Source organism: Neoarius graeffei, chromosome 23, assembly GCF_027579695.1.
Source record: "Neoarius graeffei isolate fNeoGra1 chromosome 23, fNeoGra1.pri, whole genome shotgun sequence".
Lineage (NCBI taxonomy): Eukaryota > Metazoa > Chordata > Actinopteri > Siluriformes > Ariidae > Neoarius > Neoarius graeffei.
In genome coordinates this window covers 31912156-31926647 of record NC_083591.1, presented here as the reverse complement: position 1 = coordinate 31926647, position 14492 = coordinate 31912156, and the positions used below count along the sequence as shown (strand labels likewise).

The window sequence follows — 14492 nt, the reverse complement described above, 5'->3', positions numbered from 1 at the left end:
GAGATGGAACCATGTCCGTGATGCCCTCTACACCTCCGCCTTGGACACCTTCGGCAAGAGACCAAGGCAAAACCCAGACTTGTTCGAAGCAGGAATTGCTGAACTTGAGCCAGTAATTGCAGCCAAGTGTATAGTACTGCTCAACTGCAAGAAGGAGCCCTCAGAAAAGACACTTGCTGTGCTCAGGAAGGCCAGGAACAATGCCCAATGGATCGCGAGACAGTGTGCCAAGAAGTACTGGCTGAACCTCTGTCAGAGCATTCAACTCTCTGCTGATTGTGGCAACATCCATGCCATGTACGAGGGCATGAAGAAAGCCTTCAGTCCAAGTGCCACCAAGCTTGCACCCCTGAAGTCCACTTCTGGCAATGTCATAACAGACCAAAGAAAGCAGATGGAGAGATGGGCAGAACATTATCAGGAGCTGTACTCCAGGGAGAACACTGTCACTGACATAGCATTTGAGCATATCGAGCCCCTGTCTGTCATGAAGGAGCTCAATGTTCCATCTTCTGTGAAGGAACTCAGCAAGGCCATGGACTCCCTAGCCTGTGGCAAGGCTCTAGGAAAGGATGGCATTCCCCTTGAAGTCATCAAGGCTGGCAAGAAGGCTGTTCTCCCGCACCATTTGCACAAGTTCCTGCTACAGTGCTGGGAGGAACGTATAGTACCACATGATATGCGTGATGCCATCACACTGTATAAGAACAAAGGCGACTGCAGTGACCGCAAGAACTACCATGGAATATTCCTCCTTAGTGTTGTTGGGAAGGCCTTCGCCCATGTAGTACTGAACAGGTTGCAGGCACTTGCAGAACATGTATACCCTGAGGCACAATACAGATTCAGAGCAGGAAGATCAACAGCTGATATGATCTTTTAACTGAGACAGCTGCAAGAGAAGTGCCGAGAGCAGAGACGACCCTTGTACATTGCCTTCATTGATCTGACGATTTTATAGCTCATCATGTTCAGGAAAATTATTTTAAAAACATTTAATGACATGCTCCTGTCATAGTCTTATGGGAAGCCAGTTAATCCTGTCAGGAACGGATACGTCCCTCCCTCAGTGGTAGGCCTTACTTTAAAATAGCAGTATCAGCAAACGTGATTTGTTGGTATCTTTTTGATTGTGCGCATTAATCAATTTAAAAAATTTAATTACAAAGATATGATATTTTAATGCTTATAAAACTTTATTTGCTGTTTCTGATGTCTCAAGTAATTGTCTTTTTCTGACCTGAATCCTTTGGTTTAACCAAAGTAAGTGACAACAGATTAAATACCATGAATAGAGGTCATCCACCATGTCATCGTTACAAAAGAGCTTTTAAAATTTGTGTTTTCTAATTTGAAAATATGCAAAATAATGATAAATGTACATTAAATAATCAAGAATGTTGCAAGTATTGTGTTGCTGTGGAGTCCTCACCTTGTCAACATCCCCCAGTCCCTCAGTGTCCAACAACACCAGAGTGTGTCCTGGCTTTACAGGGTGTGGCACACACCACATCCAAATACCTTTAGTCTTTGACTCAATGGTGTTGCCTAGAGCAAAGCCTGAAAGCATCCACAGTAGTCATCTTTATTATTTGAGAACCAAATCAAGTTTGGTATTCTAGATATTTTGGACTGACAGAAGTGTTCACATATTACTCATGAAGCAACTTTGGTGCACACACTTCACCTGGTCCAAGCCAGTAACAAATTCTATAATCCATAAGTAAGAAATGTTATGTTTTTTTGAGGGCGGCACGGTGGTGTAGTGGTTAGCGCTGTCGCCTCACAGCAAGAAGGTCCTGGGTTCGAGCCCCGGGGCCGGCGAGGGCCTTTCTGTGTGGAGTTTGCATGTTCTCCCCGTGTCCGCGTGGGTTTCCTCCGGGTGCTCCGGTTTCCCCCACAGTCCAAAGACATGCAGGTTAGGTTAACTGGTGACTCTAAATTGACCGTAGGTGTGAATGTGAGTGTGAATGGTTGTCTGTGTCTATATGTCAGCCCTGTGATGACCTGGCGACTTGTCCAGGGTGTACCCCGCCTTTCGCCCATAGTCAGCTGGGATAGGCTCCAGCTTGCCTGCGACCCTGTAGAAGGATAAAGCGGCTAGAGATAATGAGATGAGATGAGATGTTTTTTTGATAAAATGAATCCACAAAACTGTACTGGGCTAATGGTCTTATCTGTCCAATTTTCAAACAGTGGAAAAATAATCCTGCACGATATTGTTACAAAGTCCATCACAATTTGGACAAATTGCAAAGTAGAGAAAAGTGCCTTTAAAAACAAAACTCACCAGTTTGTTTTCCTGCCAGGCGGTTCATGAGGTAAGACTTTCCTGTGCGATAGAGTCCTACCACAGACACCACCACCACTGGCTGTTCATTCTTGGACAGGTACTCAATAGCTCTATCACTCACACGAAGTTCACCATTCACATTTTCCACCAAACAAATAGGTCCTGGCATTGGGTTGCACATGGTGCTCTCTCGCTCTGCAGTCTAGAACTTGGAAATGAAACTGTCTTTTAATTGTAAGAGCATAAAACAGCCAGTTAAGATGCAAGCATAATTATTTTACCAACTTTATTGGACTGTTACAAAATAAACATAAAAAAAAGAAATAAACATAAAAAATAAACATAATAAAGTAAGTCAGCCCAAAAGGGAGAACGCGAACGGGCGACCCATGCAAGGCATTTCCCCGAAGGTATAAAAGAGAAAAATCATACAATTAAAATTAGACTAAATTGATCTGTGGCAACCACAGTCACGGTACACTAACCCTAACCCTATTCGGGTTGGATTGGTTTATCATGGCACGCTGGTAATTGGTCATTTTTTAACATGGCTCCTCAGTGATTTTAAAAAAATATCTTGCATCCAGATAGCAATAAAAATGACCACAGGAGTAAGTTTCTTGTGGCTGTATTTTCAATGAACCTTGAACCTTTGTGTCATGCGGTCATATGCTCCTTTCACAACATGGCATCCAAGCCACTGAAGAAGCAGTGAAATTGAGAAGAGATGCTGACTTTTATTTCAGGTTAGGGAGATTGAACCTGGGCATAAACTCACTGGAGGCAGCCATGTTTGTTGTTTACATCGGAGTGACCTTTGACCTGCGCATGTGCAATGTACCTGTACTGTTCTCACTACGTGTTATATACGTCCAGTATGTTAACGTAGATAAACAGCCAGCCAAACTCGGTTTTCACGAGCCAGGAAGCGAGCGCCTTGCTCCTTTATTTACAGTTTCCATGTGTGACAAGTGAAAGACTTTGAGTAAAAAGCCGTTGCTTTCGAAGGTGTCTAGACGAAGTTTAAGACATAAGGAAAACCTCCATCACGTTCATCGGAGCTACTTATTTACAACAATTAGTCTCTATCCCATAATACAGTGCCTTGAAAAAGTATTCATACCCCTTGAACTTTTTCACATTTTTCCACCTTACAACCACGAGTTTTTTATTGAGATTTTATGTGATAGACCAACACAGAGTAGCACATAATTGTGAAGTGAAACGAAAATGATAAATGGTCTTCAAAATTTTAAACAAATAAAAATCTGAAAAATGTGATGTGCATAAGGCAGCTGGGCCATAGAAGGTTCACGCTGCACGCTGCACGCGTGTAAAGAAAAGTGGACAAACGTAGCATGACTTGCTCTGGGCCATAGAACGGCGTTCACGTTGCACGCTGCACGCTGCACACTTCACGCGTGAAGCGAGAAATGAACATGCACACTTTTTTCTAGGCGTGAAGATGGAAATTCCAGTCAATGCATGCGGTCACCGCCGCGCCAGCCAATCAGAACGGGTCTAGGGAGATAACTCTATGCTTTCAGGGGAAAACTTCAGAAAAAATATAATTGAATGGTATAATTGAAAAATAGTTCTTCATCGGGATTGTCAAGCAGATTATAGAATGTTCGGTGAAATTCACCACGGGTTTCTCTCAGAAGGAAGTGTTCTCGGCTCCAAATTCTGTTCCTTTTTCTCTTCCTCTGTCTCAGTAAAAGCAGAATGAGGCAATCGTCGTCATCCGAAGAGTCCATATTGTTGGTTACTCGGTCAAAGTAGAACAGACGCAACACGTGAACATCCAAGCATGAAGTTTAATGGCCCAGGGTCCGGTTCTTCACGTGAACGTGTAGCGTGTAGCGTGCAGCATGCAGCGTGAACCTTCTATGGCCCAGCTGCCTTAGTATGCAGCCCCCCTGCGTCAATACTTTGTAGAGCCACCTTCTGCTGCAATTACAGCTGCAAGTCTTTTGTAGTATGTCTCTACCAGCTTTGCACATGTAGACACTGAAATTTTTGCCCATTCTTCTTTGCTAGGGTGACCAGATTTCCCGAGTCTAAAACCGGGACACTTTGCGCGTGACCGTGATACTCGTGTACGCACACGCGTTTTGATGTAAACATGCGCCAGCTCAAACCATGGCTCAGACAGGTGCTTTTATAATTTTGTAGAAGCTCACTTTTATCAACATTTCAGAGAATAATCAAGTACTTTCTTGTTATCTACATGTACTTCTATCACAATTCAGTTAAAGTAAGAAAATCAGACAACAGATGTAATGATAGGGAATAGGCCAATAGCCTAAATTTCAACTGATTTATTTCACCTTTGTGAAAACGCCAAGAAAATGCATTGCTTGCATATTAACATCAACATTTTATGTGATGAACTTTTTTTTTTAAACAATAGGCTATGCATTGTAACTGGAACGAGTGCATGAGCCTAATCGTTGTCACCTCCGAACCTTTACCCAAAATGCCTCTGTTTAATCTTAACCAGTGTAGGCTATTAACTATTTTGAAAACGTGAACCCTGAGTTGACAACAGCATCAAACAAGTCAAGACAATCTGTGATACAGATTAAAGACAAATGAAACAGATGAAAGACAACTAAAAATGTTTCAGAAACAGCCACCCAACCCACCCACCCTAAAGAAGATGCCATTTTATTGCATATATTTACATGCTGAGTGAATTTGCTCCAGTAGCGCTTTATTGCCCGAGAGCCTGCTGTGAAACTGTGAGCAAGTATCGTCGAAATTGGCCCAGGTAATGAGCAAAGCTTTGAGAGTAGGCACGGTCATGCGATTCCTCGCGTCAGTCCAGGTGTTGCTCATGAGTGAAAATATTCGATCAACTGGAGCATTGGTGCCAGGTAGGCACATGGCAAGCTGGCTGACATTGCTGTAAGGAATCTCCCTACTCTTGAAGTGTGCGAACATCTCCGCCCAGCGCTCATCTGTTCGGCATTGTCGCGTAGTAGATGACAGCTGCTAGCGAAAAAAAACGTTATAACGCGGCCGCTATATTGCAACATTGTTCAAATAGATACATTGTAAGGTTGGCTGCGCACACTTCAATTCATTGATGCTGAATTGCTAGAAGCTTTATTGACATCTCATTGGCTATATATGATCGCTGTAACTGGGACAGTTTGTTAGTGTTTGGTGTAAACCGGGACATTTCAGCGTCCCGACGGACCTTTGTCGGGGCTGGGGACACGCAACTCAAAATCGGGACTGTCCCAGTCAAACCGGGATGTCTGGTCACGTTATTCTTTGCAAAATAGCTCAAGCTCAGCCAGATTGGATTGGATTGGAGAGCGTCTGTGAACAGCAATTTTCATGTCTTGCCACAGATGCTCAATGGGATTTAGGTCTGGACTTTGACTGGGCCATTCTAACACATGAATATTCTTTGATCTAAACCATTCCATTGTAGCTCTGGCTGTATGTCTAGGGTCATTGTCTTGCTGGAAGGTGAATCTCCTTCCCAGTCTCAAGTCTTTTGCAGCCTCCAACAGGTTTTCTTCCAGGATTGCCCTGTATTTAGCTCCATCCATCTTCCCATCAACTCTGACCAGCTTCCCTGTCCCTGCTGAAGAAAAACATCCCCATAGCATGATGCTGCCACCACCGTGTTTCACAGTGGGGATGGTGTGTGCAGAGTAATGAGCAGTGTTAGTTTTCCGCCACACATAGCGCTTTGCATTTAGGCCAAAAAGTTCAACTTTGGTCTCATCTGACCAAAGCACCTTCTTCCACATGTTTGCTGTGTCCCCTACATGGCTTCTGGCAAACTGCAAATGGGACTTCTTATGCCTGTATTTCAACAATGACTTTTTTCTTGCCACTCTTCCAAAAAGGTCAGATTTGTGGAGTATACAACTGTGGCAGCGGGGGCATGGTCAAGCATCGGTCTGTGACCGGAGGGCGGAGTCAAGGAAGGTAAGTGGCACAATCACTGCACCTGATGTGAGTTAACGTGTGTTTGTGTGTCTTCCCCAGTGACCGCGCCCTATATAAGGAGAGAGAGAGAGCAGAGGAGAGAGCTCTCACCCCAACCAGACGACCTGTGTGCGTGCATGCGTGTGTGTGGCTGGGAGAGTTTAAAAATCACTGAAAAGTGCCAATAAAGAGGTTTTTTGAACTCAGTTCTGGCCTGCTGTCCTTCTGTGCTCCACCCACCCGTCCGAATTTCCACAGTGGTGCCGAAACCGGGGACCGGAGCACAGAGAAGAACAGCCCCATGGAGTCCTCCCCCTTCGCGGACCTGGTCCACGCCCTTGCCACGGCCCAGCAGAGCCAGCACCAGGCGCTAGTCGCCCTCCGGAAGGAGCAGGAGCAAAGGTTTGAGGCCCTGGTGCTGGCGCAGCAGGAAGTTCGTCAGGCGTTCCAGCACCTCCTCGCATCAGCGGGGTCCACCACCTCCACTGCCGCAGGCCCTCCCCACCTCACCCTAATGAAGATGGGCCCGCACAACGACCCCGAGGCCTTCCTCGCGCTCTTTGAACAAGCAGCAGAGGCCTCGGGCTGGCCGGTGGAACAGTGCGTGGCGTGCCTCCTCCCCCTGCTAACAGGCGAGGCGCAGCTGGCCGCACTACAGCTCCCCGCCGACAGCCAGCTGGTCTACGCAGACCTCCGCTGGGCCATCCTCCAGCGTGTGGGGCACACCCCAGAACAACATCGACAGCGCTTCCGCGCTCTACGCCTGGAGGAGGTCGGCCGGCCGTTCACGTTTGGCCAGCTACTCCGGGATGCCTGCCGGTGGTGGCTGAGGGCTGACAACCACGACGCCGAGGGAATCGTTGATCTGGTGGTACTGGAACAGTTCATCGCCCGACTACCCGAAGGGACCGCGGAGTGGGTCCAGTGCCATCGCCCAGCGTCGCTGGATCAGGCCATCGAGCTGGCGGAGGACCATTTGGTGGCTGTTCCGATGGCAGGACAGCAGATCTCCTCCCCTCTTCTCTCTCTCTCCCCCTCCCCTTCTGTGTCTCGTTCTCGCCCCGTTCCCCCACCGCGGAGGCGGGGGCCGGTTCCACCCCAACCGGCCCGCCGCACCCGCTGTACCCTCCCGTTTCCCACTTCCGTGTCTGTCTCTTCCCCCCCTCAGGTGAGTGAGCCCCAGAGTGCCAGTGCAGAGAGAAAGCCCGGGCCGGTTTGCTGGCGCTGTGGGGAGCCGGGGCACCTCCAGCAGCAGTGCTCGGCAATGGAGGTGGGCGCGGTGGTCCGGATCCCCGACGCGCCAGGAGCTGCCCTCGATCAGGCCAGAGTGTATCGCATACCGGTGAGTGTCCAAGGGGATACGTATCAGGCTTTGGTGGACTCTGGCTGTAATCAGACCTCAATCCACCAAAGCCTGGTGCAAGATGAGGCATTGGGGGGAGCACAATTGGTGAAGGTGTTGTGTGTGCACGGGAATGTTCACAACTACCCTTTAGTGTCGGTCCACATTCTTTTTCGAGGGGAAAAATTTAGTGTAAAGGCGGCGGTTAATCCTCGCCTTACCCACTCGATAATTTTGGGGACGGATTGGCCGGGATTTCAGGAATTAATGACTCATTTAGTTAAGAGTGGGTCCTGCCATAGTTCAACAGGGGGAGGTCCCGGTGTGGCATTGGTGGGAGCAACTGTCACAGAGCCATCTATGTCATCACTGCGTCAGTGCGAGGAGCCGCAGGCTCCTCCTCCTTCTCTTGGGGAATCCCTCGCGGATTTCCCGTTAGAACAGTCGCGGGACAAGCCTCTGCGGCATGCGTTTGACCAAGTGAGAGTAATTGATGGTCAAACGCTCCAGCCAAACGCCACCCCGTCCTTCCCCTATTTCTCCATTATGAAGGATAGGTTATACCAAGTGACGCAGGACACTCAGACTAAGAAGCCGATTACACAACTTTTGATTCCAAAGAGCCGCCGGGAATTGGTATTCCAGGCGGCTCACTTTAATCCCATGGCTGGACACTTGGGGCAGGATAAGACACTAGCCCGAATAACGGCCCGGTTCTATTGGCCAGGGATTTGCGGCGATGTCCGTAGGTGGTGTACGGCATGCAGCGAATGCCAGTTAGTAAATCCAGTGGCCATTCCAAAAGCGCCTTTGCGCCCTCTACCATTAATCAAGACCCTGTTCAAAAGAATTGGGATGGATCTTGTCGGGCCATTAGATCAGTCAACATGAGGGTATCGCTTTATTTTAGTTCTGGTGGACTATGCAACGCGATACCCGGAAGCAGTGCCTCTTCCCAATGTCTCAATGTATTGCAGAAGCGCTCTTCCGTGTCATCTCCCGAGTCGGAATCCCCAAAGAGATTCTGACTGATCTAGGCACCTCATTTATGTCACGCACACTGAGCGAACTGTATGGGTTATTGGGAATTAAACCGATCCGCACCAGTGTTTATCACCCACAAATGGACGCTTTAGTCAAATGGTTCAATTGCACACTCAAGAACATAATTAAAAAGTTTGTTTGTGAGGACGCACGCAATTGGGATAAATGGCTCGAACCCCTGTTATTCGCAGTGCGAGAGGTCCCACAAGCTTCCACGGGGTTCTCCCCATTCGAATTATTATATGGGCGTAAGCTGCGCTGCATCCTAGATGTACTGTGGGAAAATTGGGAGGAGGGACCTTCCCCAAGCAAAAATTAAATTCAATATGGTATTGACCGGCGCACAAAACTCCACACACTCACACACCTAACCCAGGAGAATTTGTGGCAGGCCCAAGAATGGCAAACCCGCCTGTACAACAGGGGTATGCGCCTGAGGGACTTTGCACTGGGAGATAAAGTACTCGTACTGTTGCCCACATCGAGCTCCAAATTGGTCGCTAAGTGGCAAGGACCCTTTGAGGTCACACGGCGAGTCGGGGATGTTGACTATGAGGTGAGGCGAACGGACAGGGGTGGGGCGCTACAGATTTACCACTTCAATCTGCTCAAACTCTGGAACGAGGAGGTTCCCGTGGCGTTGGTGTCGTTGGTTCCGGAGAAGGCGGAGCTGGGGCCGGAGGTTCAAAAAGGGACATTGACATCGCTTGCTTCTCCGGTCCCCTGTGGAGACCACCTCTCCCCGACCCAATTCACGGAGGTTGCCCAGTTGCAGACCGAATTTTCGGACGTGTTCTCGCCCCTGCCCGGCCGCACCCGCCTCATAGAACACCACATTGAGATGCCCCCGGGGGTGGTAGTGCGCAGCCGCCCTTACAGGCTACCCGAACACAAGAAAAAAGTGGTTCGGGAAGAACTCGAGGCCATGCTCGAAATGGGCATCGTTGAGGAGTCCCACAGTGACTGGAGCAGCCCAGTGGTCTTGGTTCCCAAGGCAGACGGGTCGGTCCGGTTCTGTGTGGACTATAGAAAAGTCAACGCGGTGTCTAAATTCGATGCATACCCAATGCCTCGTATTGACGAGTTGCTGGATCGACGAGGCACGGCTCGCTTTTATTCAACACTGGATTTAACAAAGGGATATTGCAGATCCCCTTGACTCCACTATCCCGAGAAAAAAATGGCCTTTTCCACACCGTTTGGCTTACACCAATTTGTCACATTTCCTTTTGGGTTGTTTGGGGCGCCCGCTACATTCCAGTGGCTTATGGACAGGGTCCTCCGCCCCCACGCCACCTATGCGGCCGCATACTTAGATGATATTATAATCTATAGTAATGACTGGCCACGGCATCTACAACACCTGAGGGCTGTCCTTGGGTTGCTGAGGCAAGCGGGTCTCACGGCCAACCCGAAGAAGTGTGCGATTGGGCGGGTGGAAGTACGGTATTTGGGCTTCCACTTGGGCAATGGGCAGGTGTGTCCCCAAATTAATAAGACAGCAGCGATTGCAGCCTGCCTGAGGCCCAAGACCAAAAAGGGGGTGAGACAGTTCCTGGGGCTGGCTGGCTACTATCGTAGGTTCATACCTAATTATTCGGATATCACCAGCCCGCTGACTGATCTCACTAGAAAGGGGGCACCAGATCCGGTCCAGTGGATGGAGCAATGCCAGAGGGCTTTCTCTGAGGTGAAGGCTGCACTGTGTGGGGGGCCACTGTTACACTCCCCTGACTTTTCTCTCCCCTTTATGTTGCAGATGGACGCGTCGGACAGAGGGCTGGGGGCTGTTCTGTCCTAGGAGGTGGAGGGGGAGGATCGCCCTGTGCTGTACATCAGCAGAAAGCTGTAGGTGCGTGAGGGGCGCTACAGCACAATAGAAAAAGAGTGCTTAGCCATCAAGTGGGCAGTCCTCGCCCTTCGCTACTACCTGCTGGGACGCGCTTTCACCCTCTGTTCGGACCACGCGCCCCTCCAGTGGCTCCACCGCATGAAGGATGCCAATGCGCAGATCACCCGTTGGTATCTGGCACGCCAGCCCTTTAACTTCAAGGTGATTCCACAGGCCGGGGGTGCAGATGGTCGTGGCGGACTTCCTCTCCTCTCCCGTCGGGGGGGGGGAATCGGCTGCAGGCCGGACAGCTGCTCAGCCTGAGTCAGGTGGTGGGGGTATGTGGCAGCAGGGGCGTGGTCAAGCGTCAGTCTGTGACCGGAGGGCGGAGTCAGGGAAGGTAAGTGGCAGAATCAATGCACCTGATGTGAGTTAACGTGTGTTTGTGTGTCTTCCCCAGTGACCGCACCCTATATAAGGAGAGAGAGAGCGCAGAGGAGAGAGCTCTCTCCCCAACCAGACGACCTGTGTGCATGTGTGCATGCGTGTGTGGCTGGGAGAGTTTAAAAATCACTGAAGAGTGCCAATAAAGAGGTTTTTTGAACTCAGTTCTGGCCTGCTGTCCTTCTGTGCTCCACCCACCCGTCTGAATTTCCACAACGACATATAGTTGTCCTGTGTACAGATTCTCCCACCTGAGCTGTGGATTTCTGCAGCTCCTCCAGAGTGATCATGGGCCTCTTGGCTGCTTCTCTGACCAGTGCTCTCCTTGCTCGCTCTGTCAGTTTAGGTGGACGGCCATGTCTTGGTAGGTTTACAGTTGTGCCATACTTTTTCCATTTTTGAATGATGGATTGAACAGTGCTTCTTGAGATGTTCAGAGCTTGGGATATTTTTTTATAACCTAACCCTGCTTTAAACTTCTCCAGAACTTTATCCCTGACCTGTCTGGTGAGTTCTTTGGTCTTCATGATGCTTATTTGTTCTTCAGTGTTCTCTAACAAACCACTGAGGCCTTCACAGAACAAATGTATTTACAACCCTGATTCCAAAAAAGTTGGGACAAAATACAAATTGTAAATAAAAATGGAATGCAATAATTTACAAATCTCAAAAACTGATATTGTGTTCACAGTAGAACATAGACAACATAACAAATGTCGAAAGTGAGACATTTTGAAATTTCGTGCCAAATATTGGCTCATTTGAAATTTCATGACAGCAACACATCTCAAAAAAGTTGGGACAGGGGCAATAAGAGGCTGGAAAAGTTAAAGGTACAAAAAAGGAACAGCTGGAGGACCAAATTGCAACTCATTAGGTCAATTGGCAATAGGTCATTAACATGACTGGGTATAAAAAGAGCATCTTAGAGTGGCAGTGGCTCTCAGAAGTAAAGATGGGAAGAGGATCACCAATCCCCCTAATTCTGCGCAGACAAATAGTGGAGCAATATCAGAAAGGAGTTCGACACTGTAAAATTGCAAAGAGTTTGAACATATCATCATCTACAGTGCATAATATCATCAAAAGATTCAGAGAATCTGGAAGAATCTCTGTGCGTAAGGGTCAAGGCCGGAAAACCATACTGGGTGCCCGTGATCTTCGGGCCCTTAGACGGCACTGCATCACATACAGGCATGCTTCTGTATTGGAAATCACAAAATGGGCTCAGGAATAATTCCAGAAAACATTATCTGTGAACACAATTCACCGTGCCATCCGCCTTTGCCAGCTAAAACTCTATATTTCAAAGAAGAAGCCATATCTAAACATGATCCAGAAGCGCAGACATCTTCTCTGGGCCAAGGCTCATTTAAAATGGACTGTGGCAAAGTGGAAAACTGTTCTGTGGTCAGACGAATCAAAATTTGAAGTTCTTTATGGAAATCAGGGACGCCGTGTCATTCGGACTAAAGAGGAGAAGGATGACCCAAGTTGTTATCAGTGCTCAGTTCAGAAGCCTGCATCTCTGATAGTATGGGGTTGCATTAGTGCGTGTGGCATGGGCAGCTTACACATCTGGAAAGACACCATCAATGCTGAAAGGTATATCCAGGTTCTAGAGCAACATATGCTCCCATCCAGACGACGTCTCTTTCAGGGAAGACCTTGCATTTTCCAACATGACAATGCCAAACCACATACTGCATCAATTACAGCATCATGGCTGCATAGAAGAAGGGTCCGGGTACTGAACTGGCCAGCCTGCAGTCCAGATCTTTCACCCATAGAAAACATTTGGCGCATCATAAAACGGAAGATACGACAAAAAAGACCTAAGACAGTTGAGCAACTAGAATCCTACATTAGACAAGAATGGGTTAACATTCCTATCCCTAAACTTCAGCAACTTGTCTCCTCAATCCCCAGACGTTTACAGTCTGTGTTAAAGAGAAAAGGGGATGTCTCACAGTGGTAAACATGGCCTTGTCCCAACTTTTTTGAGATGTGTTGTTGTCATGAAATTTAAAATCACCTAAATTTTCTCTTTAAATGATGCATTTTCTCAGTTTAAACATTTGATATGTCATCTATGTTCTATTCTGAATAAAATATGGAATTTTGAAACTTCCACATCATTGCATTCTGTTTTTATTTACAATTTGTACTTTGTCCCAACATTTTTGGAATTGGGGTTGTATGCTGAGAGTAAATTACACACAGTAGGACTCTATTAACTAATTAGATGACTTCTGAAGGCAATTGATTGCACTGGATTGTATTTAGAGGTATCAGAGTACAGGGGGCTGAATACTAATGCACACAACATTTTTTAGATTTTTATTTGTTTAAAATTTTGAAGACCATTTATCATTTTCGTTTCACTTCACAATTATGTGCTACTCTGTGTTGGTCTATCACATAAAATCTCAATAAAAAACTTTTAAGTTTGTGGTTGTAAGGTGGAAAAATGTGAAAAAGTTCAAGGGTTATGAATACTTTTTCAAGGCACTGTACATAGCGTATCCCTTACAAGCCTTCAAAGTAAGAGTACATCATGAAATAATGTAAAGCAATGTAAAACTTTTAGCTCTAAATCATATTATTTAACTTTACATACAGTGGCGTGCACAGATAGACACGAGGTGGTGCTCAAGCACCTGCCCCTCTGCCCTCTGTCCAAAAAAATGCCCTTTTGAATTTTTTTTTTACAGTTTACTGAGGCCAATGTCGACATGATCTTTTAGAAAAGCCATGGCATTAAAAGCGTGTGTGAAAATAATGTCCCCATGTGTGCCCCCTCCGCACACACACCGGACCTCTGTCTCTCTTGCTCTGTCACGTGAACAAGCGTGCAGTGCATTCAATGTGAGGTTGCAGCAGCATAGCGTCCTGGAAGCCACGGCCTTGTCGTAGCGCAGACAACACATCGGGCAGTCAGTCAGCTCTTCCCCTACCCCACTAGCCAGGTAACACATGAATTGAGTGAAAATGTATTGTTTGCCCTCTAAGCCCAAGCTGTAATTATTTTGTCGTGAAGTAGCCTGTCGCATACAGAAACAACTGCACATAAGTATTATATTTTTTGCTAGACCATTTTCAGATTTAGGAAAACAAAAATTTCTTTTTCTATTTTGTTCAACTAGAGATTCCTGGCAAAGTCAAAAAGCCTTGATGTAATAAATTAACATTAAGTGGTTGTTTTACACCTTTAAAAACTAAAACGGGTCAGTGGCGACCCGAACACAAGAGGAGGGTTAAATCTCAGACTTTTATAATAAGGTGTTCCACATGCGCAAAAAAGTGCCCTTTTTTCCCCCCAGAGCACTTGCCCCCCAAAATGTCTGTGCACGCCACTGATTACATAAATTACAAACTCCCCTTTTTTAATGAAATAAATTAAAGGGCAAATCACAACTTTTATCAGAGGACAGAACAGTACCATACTATACATTTTTTTACTACCTTTTTAAATATTTTTATTTTAATTTTTTTTACCATGCTATCACCTGCCTCAAGAGGCATGATCATGATACGTAGATCTACACACACAGAAATGCTCCCGGAGTCACAGCTGTGACTCAAGT

At 47.1% G+C, this 14492-nt stretch overlaps 1 protein-coding gene across 3 annotated transcripts in view; it reads right to left on the bottom strand.

Moving 5' to 3' along the window:
• gbp1 (guanylate binding protein 1) overlaps positions 1–14492 on the bottom strand; it is a 40885-nt gene that overhangs the window by 17093 nt on the left and 9300 nt on the right. For all 3 annotated transcript variants that reach the window (XM_060906085.1, XM_060906087.1, XM_060906086.1), the window contains exons 2-3: positions 2291–2501; positions 1433–1560 (exon numbers count right to left, since the gene is read on the bottom strand). In XM_060906085.1, coding sequence (XP_060762068.1) covers positions 1433–1560; positions 2291–2474 — 312 coding nt within the window. In that variant the 5' untranslated portion in view covers positions 2475–2501. The remainder of the gene's footprint in view (positions 1–1432; positions 1561–2290; positions 2502–14492) is intronic.